This window comes from Diabrotica virgifera, chromosome 9, assembly GCF_917563875.1.
Source record: "Diabrotica virgifera virgifera chromosome 9, PGI_DIABVI_V3a".
NCBI classification, from domain to species: Eukaryota; Metazoa; Arthropoda; class Insecta; order Coleoptera; family Chrysomelidae; genus Diabrotica; species Diabrotica virgifera.
Window position 1 is genome coordinate 53,163,105 of NC_065451.1, and position 23,308 is coordinate 53,186,412.

Below are 23,308 nucleotides of genomic sequence, written 5' to 3' on the forward strand. Positions count from 1 at the left end.
TAGGCGGAATTTACGAAAAAAGGCAAAAAGTGCAAAAAACAATTATAATAGGCAAAATAGGCAAAAAAGGCATTTTGCCTATAATCCGAGCTTTAGTAATAATACTAGTTTCCTCAACTTTATATTGCTGTAGATTATTTTTTACTTTAATTAGAATGTCAATTATATATTTACAATGTCAAGTAAAAATACTGTCTACAATGATATAAAGTTAAAGAAGCAATTGTATTGTAAATATTTTTCTCAACGTGCACTCTACGAGACATAGTTGACACAAAACTGAAACATATCTGATACATAGCTGCTACAGATAAGAGACATTATTTGATGCTTGAGAAAAGAGTTTTGCTCCATAGCTGCAACATATACCTGACATCCTTTAACGCTTAAGAAAAGAGTGTTGTTCTGTAGCTGCGACATATACGTGACATAATTTAGTGCTCAAGAAAAGAGTTTTGCTCCCTTTTAGGGTAGGACATAGGAGCATAGTAGAGATAACTCTGCTATGTTTACGCGCATTTCTTGTGATGTATCTGTGATAGAGCAAGGAACATGTGTGATGTAACTGAAATGTAGTTGCTCTGTAAAATGGTCAACTGAGTTGGTATTCTCCTATTAGTTTCCCTGCTTATACATCTCATCTTTCTTTCACAATCCTAGCAAATATCTTATAACATGCGTCCAGTAGAGCAATACCCCTGTAATTTTGCACCATCGTTGCATCCCCTTTTTTATGTAATGATTTTATCCAGCCTCTAGTCCACTCGTCCACTCTTCAGACATCTTTTCTTCTTTCCATATCAGTTCAATCAGTTCGTAAAACTTTTTCTGTAGTTTTCTTCCCCCCTGCCTTCAGCATATCTCTACTTATTTTATTTTCTAAACTTTACATTTACATTTTTATTACATTCAATTTTTGCTAAAAAAATGATCAGAACTGCAGTCTGCTCCTCTCATACTTTTATTTTTATATCACTTGTTGCAAAGACAAAAGCACTACTTTTTTTAAACTATACCAGATGCCCACATTTATAAACTGCTCGTCAAAAGTTAGGGATATAGAAAATTCTGCTGAATTTTTATAGTAGATTTTTTCGTGAACAGATTAACGGATTCCGCTATTTTTTTATTATTTTAGACTTTTCTTTAGTATTTACACAGTTATGCAAAGGTTTACTCAAACTTTTTTTTTTGTACTTATACTGGGTAGAAGAAAAGTGGAATAACAAGGAAACTAGACGATATTACTCTTTAATATGTGTTTTAACTGACAACATGCGTCACATCACAGATGTGAAACATAGAAAAACATATTAAAGAATAATACCGTCTAGATTCTTTGTTATTAAAGATATCAGAGAAATTAGAAAAATAAAATATTCCAAAAATATGGGACTATAGCATAATATCGGGGTATACTCACCTTTGTGCCTTTTTCTCCCAACAAGGTGTCTCAAACTTTTGTTTCGGTTAAAACACATGTTAAATTACAAAACCGTTTATTTTTTTTTCTAAAGATATCGGGGACATTCAAACAACAACATGTTCACAAAATATAAGACTACAATATTATTCTGATATATACTCACATTTTCACCTCGTTCTCCCTACAGGGTGTCTCAAACTTAACACAAGAAAACATGTTTTTTTCTTCCACCCGGTATAAGTACAAAAAATAAGTTTGAGCAAACCTTTGCACAACTGTGTAAATACTAAAGAAAAGGCTAAAATAAAAAAAAATAACGGAATCCGTCTGTTCGCGAAAAAATCAATGATAATGAGCAGAATTTTCTATATCCCTAACTTTTGACGAGCAGTTTATTACTATATAAATGATCTAGTGTCATTTAGGGTAAAAATAAAAATGTAGAATTAATTTTTAGATTTTTATTTTTTTTTATCTTAATATTAAATAAATAATAAAACTTAAATACTCAAGTAACATTTTGTACTCTCTAAAAAAAATCACGAAAATTCCATCGACTCAATATAATAACTATTGAGCCGTGGGAGTAAAAAATCGTTCTGCTTGGCAAAAAACGTCCACTAATAAATAAAAATCATGCCTTATCGTCTTTCATTCTTTTGTTTTCTTCTGCAATTGCCATTAACGTTTTAGCTGTACCTTTTCCTGTCTGCATAACCAGCGAATGGAAAATACCATCTTGATTTTGTAAAAGCGTATGTGGATGATCGAATTCCACAGCTCTTCCAGCATCCATGACAAGAACTTTATCAGAATCCATAATGGTATTTAATCTGTGAGCTATGGTTAATACTGTGCACTTGTCGAAATTTTTTCTTATTGTTGTTTGAATCAAACCGTCAGTATAGGGATCGACGTTGGCTGTGGCTTCATCTAATACTAGTATTTTGTTATTTCTGATTACAGCTCTCGCTAAGCAGACCAATTGTCTTTGACCTACACTGAAGTTAGAGCCTCCTTCGGCCATTTTGCTATCCAGACCAGCTGGTAAGTCGTCCACTGCACTTTTGAGTTCTACTTGTTCCAAAGCGTTCCATAACACCTACAAAGATGGAATGTGGTTACTATTAGTGTAAAATGACTGTTTAAGCATTTTTAAGGGTAGGGGAGAGTTGGCTAAAACAGGATAGTCTGGTAAAACGTGATACCGACTTTAAAAATAAGCGGCATCATCGCATGACCGGGGATGTTATTCACTACAGATACCGTCTATTTGAATGTAGCAGGAGGTTACTCTGATTCATTGTTGATCTGTGGCTTGTGGCAAATGCTAGTTTGAAAAAGTATGGTTATGCTAATTAGTTTCATCCGTGGTTAGAAGAATTATTAAGTTTAAATCAACAAAATAAATACCGGTGAGTATTTTTTATATTTCTCTATGTAATATGATTTTGTTTTGCAATATTTGTGATTATGATAACTGTTTTTTTTTTGTTGAAAAATTTCAAAACATTATTCAGTGTTTAGTTGGGTAAAATGGGATATCGAGTGGTTGGGTAAAACTGGATATTATCCCGTTTTGTCCAACCAAAACGTAGATTCTTTTTAAGAAGCATATTAAATTTAATTCTTTTTAGGGTTATTAAAAGATGAGAAAATATAAAAGAAAAAGTGATCGGCAGTCTTGGAATAAGGAAAGTATGCGCCAAGCAGTGGAAGAGTGAAAGAATGGGTTATCTTAAGGCTTCTAAAGAATTTGGGTTACCTCGAACTTGAAAGCCAGATTGAAAGCCAGAGTAAAAAAAAAATAAAAATGGAACTCTCGAACGAGAAAATTCAGCAAAGAAAGGACCAGGGCGTCACAGACCGGTTTCCACAGCGGAACAAGAGGAGGAGTTGGTGGAACACATTTTGTTAATGGAATTACGACTATTTGGTTTTACTTTGAATGACTTTCGAAGTTTGGCTTTTCAGTTAGCTCAACGCAATGGATCAGATAATCCATTTAATAGAGACAAAAAAATGGCCGGTAAAGCTTGGATTAGATAATCCATAGCTTTCTAAAAAGACATCCAACCGTTAAACTTCGTTCCCCTGAGCCCACATCTATAGCTAGAGCCATGAGTTTTAATAGACCTGCCGTAAAAAAATTATTTTTCCTTGCTTACTGGCGTGCTTGAAAAATATAAAATACCACCAGAACGAATTTACAACGTTGACGAAACGGGTATAATGACTGTGCCAAAGAAAAGATCGAAATGTATGTCATTGCGTGGAAAAAGGCAAGTTGGGTGTATATCTTCAGCTGAATGCGGTGTTATTGTTACTGTGGAAATTTGCATAAGTGCTTCTGGTGTATTTATGCCGCCTACCTTCATTTTTTCCAGATCCAGAGCAAAACCTGAGCTGCTAGATGATGCTCCACCTGGCAGTAAAGCTTTCTATCATTTGTCAGGATGGATGCAAAAAGAAATTTTTTCTAATTGGTTTAGTCATTTTATTGAATTGTCGAAACCCTCCAAAGAACATCCTATTCTTTTGCTTTTGAACGGACATACGACCCACACACAAAATATTGACGTGCAGTCTCTTGATTGCAGCCTCTAGACGTCAGTTTCATGTCACCACTTATTATACCAGCACTTATTATACGTCAGAAGTTCAAAAATGGATGAAGCAACCTCCAGGTCGACCAATCACAGTCTCCCAAATAGGAAAACTTTTCGGAAACGCATTTATGAAAGCTACTAGCGTCCAAACCGCTGTGAATGGGTTTAGAAAGACTGGCATTCAACCTCTCAAACCGGAAATTTTTTAAGACTGGATGTTTGAACCAGCTGAAACCACAGAAACATTGATGAACGATCCGATGATTATACCACCTCGTACACCAACATTATTACAAAACCACACCGAGAGAACAATTTCTTTTCTCCTAAAACACCGATTTTTTTGAGCAATATTTCTTAAAAGTTAAAATATCCTATTAACTTAAACATACCGGTTCACATATAAAGAAACGAGTTTTTTAAACACAACTCAATAATTTCTTACAGATAATTTCTTCAATACTAAGAAATGCATTAATGGTTACATTTAATTTTCTTAATGTTGTTCTGAAGCTATTTCCTTGTGGCATTTTTATGATTAATTATTTATATGGGAAATAAGCCACAATTAAAATGAAAAAAATAATTTTATTAACGTTTCGACGCCCAAATCGGGTGCCGTTGTCAAAATACAAAATATTACTAAAATAAACTAAAGTGTTGTTGCTAAGCAAAAAAAATTCTTCTAATAATTTATTTAATCTCACTCATTTATATTGGCAATTCAGACATATATTATACATTTTAAAGTAGAAGACTTTAAAATGATATTGCCAATATTTTATGAGTTGCGTTCCTGGGACGACTTACTGAAAGATAGTTCATTCGATTACATGAAATTAACCCCAACTCAAGAATATCCGTCATAAAAAATTATAGCATGTGATATGTCTTTAAAAAGACAACCAAATGCAACGACAGTAAAATTCTCGCGTTAGAGACTTCATAGTAAATCACAAGGGAAAACCAGGAAAAACCCTGTGATACTATCCCGACATTGTAAGTATTTGGTCTTACATTAATTTACTCTCAAAAAATAATACCAAATTCTGACTTGTAACATGTTTAAATTATAAATATTATTAATAATACTAGATAATATATAAGTAATACTAAAATATAAAATATGTACTAGCTCGATATTATTGACTTACTAATCTTGGTATTTTCTTTCTATTGACTTCCTCTTTCAGTATGGGTAACCACATCCTACTGCATTCTAGATATCTCAATTACAAGTCAAATCACAACATCAACGTTAAAAAGGGAATCATTAAATCCTTATATGATAGAGCCAAAATTACTTGTTCTAACGAAAATTCCTTTTTAGCAGAAAAACAATTGTTAACATCTGTTTTATTAAAAAATGATTATCCTTTATCGTTTATAAATAAGGAATTGTCAAGATTGGATCGAATGGAACAGAACAACTTAGAACGGGATCCTACAACATTCACCAGAAATAATACGAGGAAAATATCAATACCATATAAAAGGACTATCCGAGAAACTTAAAACAATAGGAAATAAATTCAACATTTCAACAACATTCAAAACAACAAACACATTGAGATATATTCTATCTAAAACTAAACCTAACAATGATCAAGAAAGAACAAAAAATTGCATTTATAAAATACCTTGTGAATGCGAACAATTTTATTTAGGTGAGACATCAAGACCATTAGACGTTAGAATAAGTGAACATCAATCTTATATTAAAAATAGAGAATTTGAGAGATCTCAAATATGTCAACACGCATGGGATAATGAACATAGAGTTCAGTGGAGAGATTCGAGTATAGTCCTGAAAGAATCATATAGTAAAAAGAGAAAAATCAAAGAAGCGGCTCTAATTATGCTAAATGAAACCAATTGTGTCGCAAATTCCTCGGTAGAATGCAGTAGGATGTGGTTACCCATACTGAAAGAGGAAGTCAATAGAAAGAAAATACCAAGATTAGTAAGTCAATAATATCGAGCTAGTACATATTTTATATTTTAGTATTACTTATATATTATCTAGTATTATTAATAATATTTATAATTTAAACATGTTACAAGTCAGAATTTGGTATTATTTTTTGAGAGTAAATTAATGTAAGACCAAATACTTACGATGTCGGGATAGTATCACAGGGTTTTTCCTGGTTTTCCCTTGTGATTTACTATGAAGTCTCTAACGCGAGAATTTTACTGTCGTTGCATTTGGTTGTCTTTTTAAAGACATATCACATGCTATAATTTTTTATGACGGATATTCTTGAGTTGGGGTTAATTTCATGTAATCGAATGTAAGTCTTCCCAGGAACGCAACTCATAAAATATTGGCAATATCATTTTAAAGTCTTCTACTTTAAAATGTATAATATATGTCTGAATTGCCAATATAAATGAGTGAGATTAAATAAATTATTAGAAGAATTTTTTTTGCTTAGCAACAACACTTTAGTTTATTTTAGTAATATTTTGTATTTTGACAACGGCACCCGATTTGGGCGTCGAAACGTTAATAAAATTATTTTTTTCATTTTAATTGTGGCTTATTTCCCATATAAATAATTAATTTTAATTTTCTTATCCTAAAGTTTTTATTTCTTAAATTGAAAACTACAAATATTTTGCAGTATAAGAAATATAATGTTAAGTTAATCCATATTTATATTTGTGAACAAGAAATTTTCTTGCAATCAAATAAATATTTTAAACCACAAGAAATAATTCTTCAGAAATACCCTCTGTAGTAACTGTGGTTATATAATAAAAACTTTGTCATTAATGCCAAAATATTACTTGCAAAGAGATTTTCTTCCACAAAAGAATTGCGCAGATTAACTATTTACGATTTAGTCGTCAGTGTTTGTCAAGATGGCGTGATATGTTCATGTTCATATAGATGGATGTTGGATTTATTGGTGTACTTTAAAAATTAACGGATATTTTGAAGGTACGTACATATATAGGGATTAAATAAAAGTAAATTGAGTAATTTAAGATGTAATAATAATATTGTTGCGTGTCCGAATGGTTAAAAAAGAAACATAATAGTATCTTTATATGCTTTTTAGGTATAATGATGGACGACTCTGAAATAAAGGAGCTTATTATTCTAACTGGGAAATATGCCACAATTTAAAGCTGGGACAGAATGATATAATATATAGCTTCAGAACAATATTAAGGAAGGAGTTATTAACCAACTGCGGGGCCTTCCAGAAATGGTAGAACTTCATACATGTAAGTACCTTTTTAAAAATGTGTATACTTATGTACCTATCAACTATAATAGGTTTCTTGAATGTATCGTCTTCTATAAAAATATACAATACAACGCTATATCAAACATGGCGGGTGCAACGCTGAGGATGTGTTCTGTTAATTTATTCGAGATAAAGAAATCAGTTAGTCTAAAAGAAATATATGTTTATGGTTAAGAAATGTTATTGCCGAAAACCGTGAATTAGTTAATATATATTAAATGACTTAGATGTAAACTAATAATACTTTCCCGTAATAAAATTTCTTAATGATTAGGTATGCTGTTTCTTTTAGATTATAAAAATTAAGAAAATTATATATTATTATGTCTGCTTCAATGTTTTACATTGGTTGTATTTTCCCTCTTGTTTTAGCTAAATAATGTTTATTGTGTGACTTAATATTATACAGATAAATAATTAATATTGCATTAACAAAAAGAAAAAAATAAACAAAGATGTGAAGGTTAAATAATGCCATGTTTGAACTAAATATGATTGATTATTATTAGTATTATTAGTTCTTATGTGGGGCCGTGTATTTTTTTTTTGTATTTCCTAAATTTGTCAAAATAAATATCTATATCTTTATAAAAAAAATTTATTAAAGTAAGTTTACTCTTTCTACATAACGATTTTGTTTTAGTGAATTGCTGATATACAAAGTGGTATTAACAAAAGAAGGAAAATTTGAGGAAGTTGGATTTGCCTCTCCATCCTTTTATTGTTGTGTAGAAGCCAGTGGTTTAAGAGTGGAGAAAATATTTGTATGTAATAATAACGTTTTATATCTTGTTTTATTAATAAATAATGATTTTACCTTAACACAATGATTTATTTCGCCGTATGTAATATCACTTTATTTTCAAGAAATATTAACTTAACTCTAAATATACGTTTATCTCTGCGAAATATATTTCTTAACATTAAATAAATTAATTATTAATAGTAAAATAATAATATTCCTTACTAAGAAATATTATTGCTCAGAAAGAATAGTTTTCTAATGTGTAGAAAATATATTTTTATGACTAATAAAATTAACTAACATCAAGTGTAATTTCTTTCTGATAAATGGGTTTGAAGTTTGCCAGAAAGTGATAGTTCAATCATGTTTAAGATATATTTCTTTGGCTATAGTAGAATTTATTTGAAATATATATTTTAGAAAATTATATCTTACATACAAAGATATATTTCTTAGGCAATATGCCAAGTCGATCTTTCTTAAATATTAATAAAGTTTCTTTATGTCAAGAATTTTTTTCTCTCGGTGCAAGTTGATGCTGATGCAGAAAATGAGAATTCTCCAAATTCATTGCCTTCAGATACTTTTACAATACAAAAATCTCCTAAGTTGCTTGAAAATAAAAAAAATTGAAATATTAATCCTCGTCCTCTTTCTTGCAACAAGTTATATGCTAATGCACCCTCTTATTCGTACTCTGTCAATAAATTTCAAGTCACAGCCAAAGAACTATTTGCCTTCCTCACGCAGAAAGAAAAATTAATCCTAATGATAAAAGGAGAGGAAAAACAGCTGTGTTAACCTCAACACCTTTAAAGAAGAACTGGAGAGGTCTATAGGTATAAGCCAAGAAACCAAAACTAAATTTGGAAGAAAAACAAAATTGGAAAGGCAAATTAAAAAATGGGAAATATGTTCCAAAACCAAGAAAAGTAAAAAAGAAAAAGAAACAAAAGGGATAGCAGATCAGATGATGAAGACCAGGACGAAGTTTGCATTTATTTCTCGTAACTGTATTCCAAATTAAAATCAGATAATGGTTGGGTAATGTGTGAGCAATGTCGACTTTGGGCTCACTAAGCTTGCGCCGGGTTAGAGAATGATGGTGAGCGATACTCATACGATTTTTGTCGGTTTTAAACTATAAATTTATTTAATATTAATGTTATATGAATAATGTTTTATTTTTCAAGTCAATATATTTAACTTCAATATCGTCTTTATTCACATTCAGAAACCATCTCGTTTTACCCGACCAGGTGGTCAAACGGGATATTTTGCCATTTTTTTAAAAATTGACTTTTTCAATGTTATCGTCAAACTATTTAGACGTAACTATACTTAATCATAGGAAGTGATCAATTAAGAAGTTACAGTTAAGAAGAAGTAGATATCAATAGCATAGTCAAAGAGTTATGAGTCAATAACGTTAGCTATCCCGTTTTGTGCAACTCTCCCCTACAGTATACGTCATAAAAACTATAGCGATTATAGAATGATAAGCCTTATGAGTTTATAAGTCGCACATTGAAAATATTTCTACGTATCATCCACAGTAGAATCAGAGATAAATGTGAAGAAGACCAGGATAAAACACAATTTGGCTTCAGAAATGGACTCTTTGACGCTCTCTCTTAGACCCACTCTTTACGCTAAATATATTATTGCAGAAATACCGAGATTAAAGGAAAGCCGTCTTTGCTGTATTTATTGGCTATTAAAAGGCCTTCGATCAAGCACAGCATGACAAATTAATTAAGATATTTAAGATAAAGGAGTCGATAGTCAAGACGTAGGAACCATAGAAAAATTATACTGGCGTCAAATAGCGGTAGCTTGCATAAATGGAAAATCAACAAGTGTGTAAAATACAAAGAGGTATCAAACAGGGTTGTATACGGTCCCCACTGTTGTAAAATTTATATTCAGATAGAATATTTAAAAAAGCGCTGGATAATTTGGAATGGGGCATGAAAGTTAATGGAATTCTAATAAGAAAATCAGATATGCAGACGATGCAGTTATTTGAGTGGCCGCATATCAAAGACGGACATGTGTAATGAAAGAAAAATTGAGATGAATTGTTTTTTTTTTAATAATGAAAATCTGACTTCCTATAGTTTAATTGATTCGTTATATGTTAATTGTTGATATGATAGCTTTATCCTTCAAGATAATCGATGTAATATTATTATTGCTAAACAGGTAAGTGTCATTGTATACCGGGTGTAACAATGATAGTGTGTTTTTCCTCAAGTTTGGAACACCTTGTGGAATATTCCACCTTATATAAAATATTGAAATTAAAACACAACTGTTGCCTTAGGCTTTCTTAACATTTTACTTCTTGATAGGGGTCACCAAGTTCTTGAAAATTTCAAGATCTTGTCTTGATTGCAAGACAATATCAAGACAAGAAATAATTTTAGATTTCAAGACAAGACAAGAAATTTTATGTCAATACGAAGATTTCTTGTCAAGAAAACAAGAAATCTTGACATATCTTGACTAATATTGAAAAATTGTCGGTTTGACCTAATATTGAAAACTCTAAAATGTGTTTATTTGTGAAAATATACACACACCGGCAAAATTAGCCGAACACGTTAACAATGGGACATGTTTGATGTCTCGTATTTCATAAACCAGTGGTCCGATTTGAGTGATTCTTTTAGTATGTTATAGCCTTATTATTTAAGAATATCGTTGTAATAATATTGTTTCTAGACAGGTAAATACCATTTTATACCGGGTGTACCAATCATACTGTGTTCTTTTCTTAAAGTTTGGAACACGCTGTGGAATATTCTAGCATATGTAAAATATTAGAATTAATACTTGATTGTAGACTTAGGCTTGCTTAACATTTTCCTTTTCGATTCATTTACTTATGTGAATTAATAAAAAAGTTATGTGCGTTAACAACTATCCATGTTTTTCATCAATAAATCCTCATAATAGGGGAGGACAGTATACTAAATTTGCAGTTACTCGAGCGTTATGGGGACCTATTGGATTGTGAAGAGTATGTGCTAAAATCAGAAAAAGGTTAAGTTAAGTTTTCCATAAAGTGGGGGACTTTTGATTTTTTAATTTAATTTTCCATTTTTCTCCGATTATAGCGCTATCTATCCATAATTCGAAAAAATATGTCGAATAAAAGTTGCTTATTTTTACGTAAAGAATCCAAATCTGCAACAAAAATTGGGGGCTCCTATTTAAGATTTTAAATTAAATCCCCCACCCCACCTCCGTGGGGGCTCGTGACATCCCACGGAAAGGTAAATTAAAAATTATAAATACGAACCCTGTTTTTTTGCGAAATGAACATCAGATCGTACAACTGCAAAATACACCTATTCAATATTTTTCAAAAATCTACTGAATGGCACCAAACACGACACCCCACGGAGGTGGGGTGGGGGGTTACATTAAAATATTAAAAAGGAGCCCCCAATTTTTATTGCAGATTTGGATCCTTGACGTAAAAATACGCAACTTTTATTCGTAACATTTTTTCCTATTATGGATAAATGGCGCTATAATCGGAAAAAACGATTGGTGGAAATGGAAAATTAAATTGAAAAATGGAGAGTCCCACACTTTATGGAAAACTTAACTTAACTTTTTTTGGTTGTAGCACCCACTCTTCACAATCCACTCCAGGTCCCAAGAACGCTCCAGTAATTGCAAATTTAGCATACTTTTCTCCCCTACTATGAGGATTTATTGATAAAAACATGGTTAGTTGTTAAAGCACATAACTTTTTTATTTTCCAACATAACCAAATGAATCAAAAAAGAAAATGTTAAGAAAGCATAATTCTACAATCGAGTTTTAATTTTAATATTTTATATACGCTGGAATATTCCACAGGGTGTTCCGAACTTTAAGAAAAAAACACAGTATGTTTGTTACACCCGGTATAAAATGACATTTACCTGTCTAGCAACAATATTATTACACCGATATTCCTAAATAATAAGGCTATAACATACTAAAAGAATCACTCAAATCGGACCACTGGTTTATGAAATACGAGACATCAAACATGTCCCATTTTTAACGTGTTCGGCTAATTTTGCCGGTGTGTGTATTTTAACATAACAAAACGTATTTTAATGTATTGGACACTTTTTTGCCAAAGCCATTTACAAAGATGTAAAATAAAAATAATAAAAGATACTATAGCGTCGATGGCACCGGGTGAGTTTGCAAGCTGTAAGCTAGTTAACTAACCCTGTGTCATCATTGCTGCTATTACTGGTTGCAAATAGAGTAGAGAGATTTTGCACCTCTTAAAATAACCGCTGATTTTGGCTCCGCTATGGTTAACTTTATTAAGCATAACGATTACGGCAACGTTAAAAAGCAGAGTTTTTGCAGCCTGTCAAGTAGGTTTTTCGTGTCACCGTTATCGTTATTTAAACATAACCTCACTTCACAACGTTATTGTAATTTTAAGCATATACTTGAACAGTTTTTGATATTTTAATTTATAGGTCATCAAAATTAGAATCTATGTAAATGTAATTTTACTGATTTTTTACATTCTGGCAACAAAGCAATTTAACCATAACTATAACGATAACGATAAGCACTACTTTAAACCTCCGTAAATTACGGAATCCCTTATGTTTAATAACGATAACGGATCATATATTCGCTACTGCGCAGACGTAGTATAACGATAACCATAACGGAATTGCATAATAAGAGGTGCAAAATCTCTCTATTGTCTCCGTTTTTGTAGCTTTATTAAAAATGTCAAAGGAATTAGTTCACTCGGGCGTAGTTATTTGGCTCGTGCAGTCAAGAATGTTCTAGAACGAAAACTAAAGAAAAGCTTAAAGCAGAAAAGAAAATGGGTAAAATCATGGATAAGAAAAGCGATAAATATGGTGCTTCCTAAGGTTTATTAAGAGAATTGAAGGACGAAGATCCCTGTGCTTATAGAAATAATGCTGAGAACGAATAGTTCAACATTTCATGATTTTTGATTGCAGCTCGCTAGTGTTTGGCTACTGAGCGGGTGTAAAGTTTTGTTTGTCATCGACACTCGTTGACTTGCTTATTTGCTAGCTTTTAAACTCGCCGACTCATAACATCTTAGTAGATGTGTTGTGGTTCATAATTGGGCTTCAGCAGCTCGGACAGTTTGATTGATAATATTTCTCCACTGGTCGCGGTCATCAGTTACATGTATTGCCTCAGTATAGAGGAAAGGATGCAAATATGGGCTACCCATTTTATTTTTCTTTGTAAAAAAAGAATAAAAATTCTATTTTATTTCCAAAGGTATGCAAGAATACCTACATTTAGTTACTTATAACCTGCCCAAAGTGCAAATCGATTAAAAAATATACAACTGTTTTAAATGTATAAATAATGAAAAGTTGTACTTTTGCGCCGTTTGAATAATGATCCTAAATATGGGCTACCCCGAAAAATGTGTCTTAAATTTGTGTGAAATGAGATAAATGCGTGACAAATATATTTTAATATCTAAAATACAAAAAATACATTAAATAACTCATAGGATAAAACTATTTGCAAAAGTCACACACATATTCTTCTTTTTCGGCCCCAGCGCACTCGTTATGTGCCCACAAATGGAACAGAAGCACTTGACCCATATTTCACCAAGATTATCCTCTGAAAAAAGTACTTCGCAAAACATACACGTTACGTCAGCTGCGTCTTGTGGAGGCTGTGTGGAAGGAAACTCATTGTAATCGCTTTCATCATCTGCAGGCACATATTCCTCCCTATCCTCGCTACTAGAAACCGATTTCTTTTTTTGGTTCTTTGTGACTTTGGTAAGCTGCTTACGTTTTTCTTTTTTATTTCTTTTCCTTTTTTTTTCTTTGCCTTTTCCTACTTCGTTTTGCCTACATTGCTACATTGTTCTAAATATGGGCCAGTAGCCCATAATGAAAACAGAGGCATAGCCCATATTGTAAACACGCTTGCTTTGCACAACAAAATAAGTTATGTCTAAAAGCAGACAATTTGAAGAAAACTCATTAGCATATATCAAAGACTAATAATAGAGCTTCAACGTGACACAGACTTTTTTTTGAAATTCGTGTTTATTTTTAAATACTGGAATTTATCAACTTACCCGAAAAAGTTTTGACACTCGCACCAACCGACAAACAATTATTATAAACTGGGAAATATCTACCACAGTGGTGCCATCGCTACGGTGATAGTTTAACTTCGTCAAATACCATTTGAAATAGTCAAAATGTAGAGATCTGCAACGAATAGCTGTGAAACCCACCTAGCCCATATTACAAGACCAGCCCATATTTACAGCCTTTCCTCTACTGTTTGTTGAGAAGCTTTTTAGTAATGTCCGCCCATCGCTGTGGAGATCTTCCTCGTTGGCGTTGAGTCTGAGACCTTCCTTGGACCACCAACCGATCCATTTTGTGATCACTTCGATGGATATGACCAAAGAACTTTAAAATTCTAGAGCAAACGGTACTGGAGAGACGCTGATCCGGTTTAATTTCATCCAGAACCGAGATATTTGTACGGCGAGCCGTCCATGGAATTCGAAGCAGGCGTCTCCATGTTCACATTTCAAAGGCGTCTATACGTCGTCTATCTGATTATTTGACTGTCCATGTCTCGCATGCATAGTAAAATATGGAAAAGACCAGAGTTGAAACGAGTCTCTTTTTGTTTGTCATAGTAATGTGACGATCACGCCATATCCCGTTTAGTTGAATGCTGCTCTTGCTAGTTGAATGCGTCTTCTAATTTCGGGTTCACAACTGCCTGTGTTGTTAACTAGAGCTCCAAGATATATCATAGATGAGACTACGTCGCATCCAGCAATAGTTTGGGTTTCAGGAAACTGTTGTTGGCGATCAATAACCATGATTTTGGCTTTGTTGTATTTAACCATGAGTCCAAATTTAGCACTTTCTACCTCGAGTTTTTTTAATAATTCAGTAATTTCTGCTGGAGTAGAGGCTAGAAGTGTAGTGTCGTCTGCGAAACGCAAGTTAGATATCTTAACACCACCTAGGTTTATTCCTCCCTCCCAACCATCCAAGAATCTGCGCATTATGAACTCCGAATAGTTGTTAAATAATAAGGGAGATAAAACGCATCCTTGGCATACTCCCTTCTCCAAAGTGTATTTGTCAGACAGGTATCCGTCCATTCGAATATATGCCAGGTTATCTTGGTACAGTTTGCTAATAAGGTGAGTCAAGTGTTTAGGTACACCCATTGTCGTCAATATGTTCCATAGTTTGTCCCATCTAACATTATCAAAGGCCTGTGTATAATCGACGAAACATATAAATATCGGGATCTGGTATTCTTTGGCTTTTTCTATGATGTTTCTTACATTGAGGATTTGTTCTCTAGTACCTCTGCCCTTTACAAATCCAGCCTGCTCAGGTGCTATTTGCCAACTTATGAAGTTTTCTAGACGCCGTTGCAGTATGTAGAGGATCACCTTACTGGCGTGTGATATTAGAGCTAATAGCCTGTAGTTGTTACAATTATTTGTTGAACCTTTCTTATGAAGAGGTATGATTATGGTTTTTCTCTAATCCTCAGGCCAGACGCCTGTGTGCCATATTTCATTACACAATGGATGCAATATTTTCACTCCACATTCCGGAAGATGCTTCAAGACGTCTGCAGTAATGAGATCATATCCTGCTGCTTTGTTTAACTTAAGTCTTTTTAAAGCGAATTCCACCTCGGAAAAAAGTATGTCAGGTTCAGATTCAAAACTAGTGTGGTGTGTCTCTGTTGAAGGAGAATGGAAAGTGGAGGTCTGGCAGTCAGGTACAAACGGGGTGTCCGCTGGCATCTGGTCCGTATTGGCGTATAAAGACTTACAATACGCCCTCCAAACATCAATAACCTTGTCCAAATCCGTCTGTACATTACCTTCATCATCTTTGATAGACCAAGATTTCTGCTTGAATTTACGTGTGAGTAGTCTGACTTTATCAAAGAGTTCTTTGGTGTTATTTGTGTCGGCATGTAGTTGAATTTCTCTGCAGATTTTCTCTATATGTTTGTTTTTGTCTCGTCTACAAGCAGCCTGAATAGCTCTAGATAGCTGTCGGTACTGGGAATTCCTGAGAGGGTTCTCGATTCCAGCAATTTTAAGTTTTCTACGTTCTTCAACGAGGTCAAAAGTATCTGCAGACATCCACACTTTTTTTGGTCCGGTTGAGACGGCATTAGACTGTGCCTCCCAGTCAGTCAAGGTCTGTATCAAGGTATTTTTAAAAGATAACCAAATCTTTTCGGAATCATGAGTGACGATAGTTGGTAAAAATATTTTCGAATCTTTCATTACATTGGCTTTTAAATTGTTGTGTATCTTTTATTTTTGATATCCTCTTGTTTCGGATCCTAGCACATGCCTTGCTGGTCATGCCTAGCACATGCCTCCAAGAAGTTGGTGGTCAGAGCCGCAGTCAGCGCTAGGTCGTGTTTTACATTGGCTAATAGATGTTTTCCAGCGATGTTTAATCATTATGTAATCGATTTGATTTCGGTGTCGTCCGTTAGGTGAGATCCAAATGTACAATCTTCTGGGGTGGTGCTTATACATAGAGTTCATTATTGTCAAGTCATTGTCAACGCAGAACTGGATAAGGCGGTCTCCCCTTAAATTACGTTCACCTATTCCATATCTACCCATAATATTTCGTATATGTTCGTCAGCCATAGTAACTCCGATTTTTGAGTTTAAATCACCCATGATGATAGCGATTTCTTTATTTGGGATATTTTGCAGATATGATTCCAGTTCGTTGAAAAAAGATTCAGTTGTATCATCATCAGCAGTTGAGGTAGGCGAATAGACCTGAATCAAATGGAAAATAGAGGGAGATCCATTTAGTTTTAAGGAAATTATACGATCACTGATAGCTTGATATCCCAGTATATAAGGAGAAAGAGATTTTGAAACCCAAAAGCCAACACCATTGATACTTTTGTTAGTGTTGCCGGAAAAGCACATGAAACGTCCCAAATTAGTTATGTAGTGCCCCTCGTTACGGAAGTGAAAGTTCAGAGAGCCCGGCCAGAGAGATATTGGTTCGTTCCAGTTCCTTCTCCAGAATAGCTTGTTTGCCCGGTGGTAAAAGACCACGGACATTCCATGTAGCTATGTTGTATGGTTTGCGGTTTGCCGACTAGTAGCTTGTAAACTAGCCCCCTATCATCGACGCTTTACCTAATCCTGTTGAAAATAAAATTGTAAACTATATTTTATTTTAAATAACAAATTTAGCACATTTTTAAATCGGAACTGATAAGTCAAGAATTAAAACAGAGCAACTGTACCTAAATTTTGCGTTCGTCGGGAAACAAATGCAGATTGGGGACTCCCCGGGGTCGGGAGCCAGTGGCAGTGGAGGCCGTGTTGGCAAGCAACGCAATAAAAAGGTGGCCGGGGAATCACCAGACCAGGAAATCAAGAAATCTCAAGATCTTGAAATTTCTTGAGTCAAGACAAGATATAAGATATCAAGAAATCGTCAAGACAAGACTTTTTAAATTTTCTTGATTTTTTTTTCAAGACAAGACAAGAAGTTGTTATGAAGACAAGAATTATTGTCTTGTCGACCCCTACTTTTTGATTTATTTGCCTTTGTGGGATAATAAAAAAGTTAGGTACTTTAACAACTGGCCATGTTATTCATCAAAACAGGGTGTTTCTAAATAAGTGCGACAAACTTTAAGGGGTAATTCTGCATGAAAAAATAATGACCGTTTGCGGGTGTAAAGTTTTGTTTGTCATCGACACTCGTTGACTTGCTTATTTGCTAGCTTTTAAACTCGCCGACTAGTAGCTTGTAAACTAGCCCCGTATCATCGACGCTTTACCTAATCCTGTTGAAAATAAAATTGTAAACTATATTTTATTTTAAAAAACAAATTTAGCACATTTTTAAATCGGAACTGATAAGTCATGAATTAAGACAGAGCAATATAATAATTATACAATATTTATACAATAATTATAATTATATATGTTCACAAATGCTTCGTTTCCGAAATACGGGATGTTGTAATTTTTTCTTACAAACTGACGATTTTTTTATTATCTATGTCGTACTCCCTCGTATCTGTCGTCCAAAGCCTCCCCGAAGATGTCCTCAGAGTACATATTAAAGAGATTGAGTGACAAAACACAACCCTGTCGCACTCCACGTTTGATGGGTAGTTTTTCAGTACGACTATCTCCAACTTGGATAAATGATCTTAAGGTCCACAGAACATAAATATGCCGGTTTGTTGTATTCTAGAGATTTTTATTGCAGTTGCTTCATTAGAAATATAGAGTCAGATCATGATCTTCCCGAACTGAAACCTTGTTGTCCTTCTGCTAGTATTACAATTTTATTCAATTTATTTTTTATCACTGTGGTTGTTAATCGATTAATGTGTGTTTAATAAATTAAATCATCTATAAGTTCTTCAGTGGCGGCTCTTGGCTTTAGGGACAGGGTCGGCAAGGTTTTGTCTCCAAAGGCTTCAATTTCATAGGAGATCTTTGGTTTTTGTTTTTTTTATTTTTTTGTTTTTTTTTTGTTTTTTTTTTCTATAAATTTAGAAACTATACCTGTTTATAAATTAACTCTAGTCTATGTTGTTTCGAAGTAGCAAAATGGGTTATAATGTATGTAATTGAAAAATTTATTATTGTTTTGGAGGGACTTTAAAAGTTTTTTTCTATCGACATTTGAGACAAGTTTGACATTATCTCCTGTTTCATGGTGTTTCGACAATACGTTTTGACTCTTTTGAGACAAGAGAAATCCCGTTCATTTGAGACAGAATTTTCCCACATTTGAGCACAATAATTTATTAATTTCGGGAACAGTTTGTTGTACCTAATGAATTGCAGTATATAAAATTATACATAGTCTGTAACTTATCCCACCTTCCGAAAATATTGGGATCAGAATATAAAACTGTTAATTCATTTTCTTATTTTATTTGATTAAAAAATGATGAATAATTTTTAATGAACTTGTCTAATAGATATTTTGAAAATTGTTTGGCGTAACTTTTAAATTTTGGATAGTCAAAGAGGTCAATGACTTATAACAGTGAGTAAATAATAGTTTTGCCTGGTGCAATTGTTTTAACTTTTGTCCGGAGACCATACAATTCACTGGACATCAAGACAGCCCCGTCATAAATTTGCCTTACCAATTTATTTTTGATATCAAAAAATTTAATCTATCCTTTAAATTAAAACACCAAAAATATATTCTGTCTTATGGCTTCTACTCACGTCTGAAAACCTAACAACCTCTCATAAATTTAGACGTAACGCGTATCGAAGAACAATTATTGATACTTGTGAATGACATGTTACCTCTATCAGTAGTTTCGTCTACTTCTACCGAAAATGATCAAAATGTAACTACTAATTGATTCTTTCATTCTGTGCTGTTTTAGGTACGCCGGTATATTCTTCGAGTCAGAAAATAAATTAGAAAATTTCAGATCGTATTTGTTAAACAATTTTATTTGTTCTCTATAATTAACTTGATTTAACGAATGCTTCGATACATCCTGTCCCCTAAATGGTAATTCCTAACAACTTAAAAGAATTACAATATCAATAATAATATTAATAATTAAACGACGTAAAACTACTTAGGTACCTATTTCATAATTATCCCGGGCGCGCCAGCAAGGCAATACGTGGCTACGTACGTGCCTTTCTGCCATTTGCAGATCACCGCTCGGCCTCGGCAGCGGTACCCGCTGCCGTACTTGCCATTCAAATAAGTACGGAGAATGTATAATTGGTTGCCTATCGGCTAATATTCCATAGCTTCTTATTATATAGCAAATCCTCGATCTGGGGACGGCATGCCGTGCCGGGCTTTATAATAAGAATTCACACAATCGCAATCGGGTGCGGGTGTATGGCTATAGGATCATTAATTTGAAAAGTCTCTTACGCACAGCGCACAGGGATCACTTAACTAACGTATCGGGATCGAAGTCTTTTAAAAACAATGAATAAAATTTAGTCTGTATTATCTCAGATATATTTTTTATTTCACAGAAACGAATATCATCAACTCCGATTAAATTAAATATTTAAAAAATCTATAATGTGTCCATAAATGTGTGGGTCGGCACTGCCGACTCTGACGAGCCGCCACTGAAGGTCTTCGAGTCCGATTTGTCTCCGAGTTTAAATAGAAGTGTTAGAATTATTGATCTTCATTCTTCGTTATCATTCATGTTGTTTATTGATGTTGTTAGTTCATTATCACCAATATCACCTTTAGCAAATAGGGATCGAAAGTAAGTTGCTTATGATACCTTCTGGTGCCTTGTTTTTATAAGTTCGTTGATAAAATACTTGTTACACAGGGTGTCCCGAAAAGATTGATCATAAATTATACCACAGATTCTGGGGTCAAAAATAGGTTGATTGAACCTCACTTACCTATATACAAGAGTGCACACAAAAAAAGTTACAGCCCTTTGAAGTTACAAAATTAAAATCGATTTTTTTTTCATATATCGAAAACTCTCAGAGATTTTTTATTGAAAATTGACATGTGGCATTTTTACTACAGCAATATCTTAAAAAAAATTAAGTAAAATTTGTGCACCCCATACAAATTTTATGGGGTTTTGTTCCCTTAAACCCCCCCAAACTTTTGTGTACGTTTCAATTAAATTATTATTGTGGCACTATTAGTTAAACACATTATTTTTAAAACGTTTTTGCCTCTTAGTACTTTTTCGATAAGCCAGTGTTTATCGAGATATTTTGAATACTTCTCGATTCCAACACATATTTGTATATGGTTAAGTACGGTTATAGAGACCTGTTAATAATCTGAAAATTTATTTATAATTTACATTTTTAGGTATATTTTGCAAAAGAAGCTACATCTCAATAAAAGGTGACTTATGAACAAAATACTAAGAGACAAAAGTTTTAAAAACACTGTGTTTAACTAATGGTACCACAATAATAGTTTAATTGGAACGTACACAAACATTAGGGGGGTTTAAAGGAACAAAACCCCCATAAAATTTTTACGTAAATATATTGAAAAAGAAGCCGCATCTCAATAAAAACTGGCTTATCTAAAAAATACTAAGAGGCAAAAAAGTTTTAAAAACGTTGTGTAACTAATGGTACCACAATAATGAATTAATTGGAACGTACACAAAGGCTTGGGGGGGTTTAAGGGAACAAAATCCCCATAAATTTTTTATGGGGTGGACAAATTTCACTATAATTTTGTTTTAAGATGTTCCTGACACAAGAATTATACATGTCCATTTTCAATAAAAAATCTCTAATAGTTTTCGATATATTGAAAAAAATCGATTTTCATTTTGTAACTTCAAAGGGCTGTAACTTTTTTTGTGAGCACATTTGTACTAAGGTAAGTTAGGTTCAATCGAACTATTTTTGATCCCAGAATGTGTGGTATAATTTATGACCATTCTTTTCGGGACACCCTGTATATTACCTGACCAGGACATAGTCCTCAACAGAGTATTAGATCTTATTTATCTCTACTAAAAACTTCACTACTTGTAGAAATACCAAATAGTGAGCGGCTTTAACTATCTCGGATGGTTAGTATAACTAACGATGGCAACTTTATATCATAAGTTCGACGACCCATTGGTATGGCACAAAATACGATGTGTAGCCTATCTAAAGTTTATAAAGACAGACTTATCTTTCAAAATATCAAGATTTTAGTCTCAATATTTCCATACGGAACAGACTCCTCCCGCAAAATAACGCCAAAAAATATTATGCCTTTGAGATGTTGGGAAAGAGTACTGTGCATACAGCTCATCTAAGAAACGTTTCCATTCTTAATAAACTTGACATTAAAATAAAGCTGTCCCCAAAATATATGCAGCGAATTTTACAGTACTTTGGTCACGTGGTTCGCAGAGTTGATGATAATTTAGAAAGATTAATGTTACCAACCAGATGGTCCTACCAAATTCAGAATTCAACAGGTCACTCTTTCTATTAACCTCCTAGAGCAGCTGAAGATAGAGACTAATGGGGAAATTTTTTTAGGATGTAACGATATGATGCCAGAGCGAGCGATGGGCCGGTCGACCAGAGACGACCGTAGGAGCATCCGTGTTGGCGCATAGAACCGCTAGGGGAAACCGAAGAGCGGCATCGAGAGCATATTTAATGCGAGCCAGGAGAATGAGAAGATCAGTCGTTGCTAGTGTGTTGAACTAGCAATGACTCGTGGCAGAGATTCACCATGGTGAAGTGGCGTCTACCATGGTAGCGAGGAACGAGTGACTGCGTGTCGCTGTTCAGTCGTGCCGCATTGAAGTGAAATGCGGTGTCTCCGTACAAGGCTATGTTGATTTAACGTAGCGAGATTGTTATTGTATATATTGTGCTGTTTATCGTATCATTTGAATGTTGCTGTAATAAAGTTTAATATTGTTTTTCCTTTGCAGAAGATTGGATTATATTTAATTTTATTTGTTTTAAATTGTATATAATTATCTTAAATATATTTACTTTATTTTTACCCTGTGTTTTACTGAGTCTGTCGTCCTGAAAGAGCTACCCATTACAAAAAGTACTGGAGGAGGTCACGATCCTCTTGGTAATGGGGAAAGTCACGATCCTCTTGGTAATGGGGAAACGACCAGAGAGAGAGAGAGAGAGAGAGAGAGAGAGAGAGAGAGAGAAAGAGAGAGAGAGAGAGAGAGAGAGAGAGAGAGAGAGATAGAGAGAGAGAGAAACTGACTATATTAACCTTCGAGTGGTAACGTACGGTCCCTGAGACCGACGTAGCGGATTTTTCGCGGTAAAACTCAAATGCGCATTCCTTTTTGTCCCCGCGGCCAGGTAGCTTTCAAATTCTCATCACACTATTTAGTCTTGAAAAATCTGTGGCCAAGTGTGGATAGTTCATATGTTATTAGACCTGACGGTGTGAGAGACCGAGGTTACCATTTATGTTATACTTAACGGTGGGTTTTTGTCGTTTTTGGTCCATAGTCAGTTTAAATAATAGATGTTAATTTTAGGAGTTGTATATGAATATTGATTATGAAAGAGAACAAATCAGGTTGCAACAACTTTTTGACGAAATTGTTGCTAATTCCGAACCAGAACCGTACAGTGCGGTGCAGTGGAGTGTATAAAAAAAGAATGTGTGTGTACTTTGTACGCACGTAAGAAGATATTTTTCTATTATATAATAGGTAATTTAAACGAAGTTA

General features: G+C 33.7%; 1 protein-coding gene across 1 annotated transcript in view; it reads right to left on the minus strand.

The window, feature by feature from the left end:
- Positions 1-1,872: 1,872 nt before the first annotated feature.
- LOC126891712 (probable multidrug resistance-associated protein lethal(2)03659) overlaps positions 1,873-23,308 on the minus strand; it is a 138,455-nt gene continuing 117,019 nt past the window's right edge. The window contains exon 11 of the mRNA XM_050660976.1: positions 1,873-2,528. Within this exon, the coding sequence (XP_050516933.1) occupies positions 2,061-2,528 (468 nt within the window). The 3' untranslated portion in view covers positions 1,873-2,060. The remainder of the gene's footprint in view (positions 2,529-23,308) is intronic.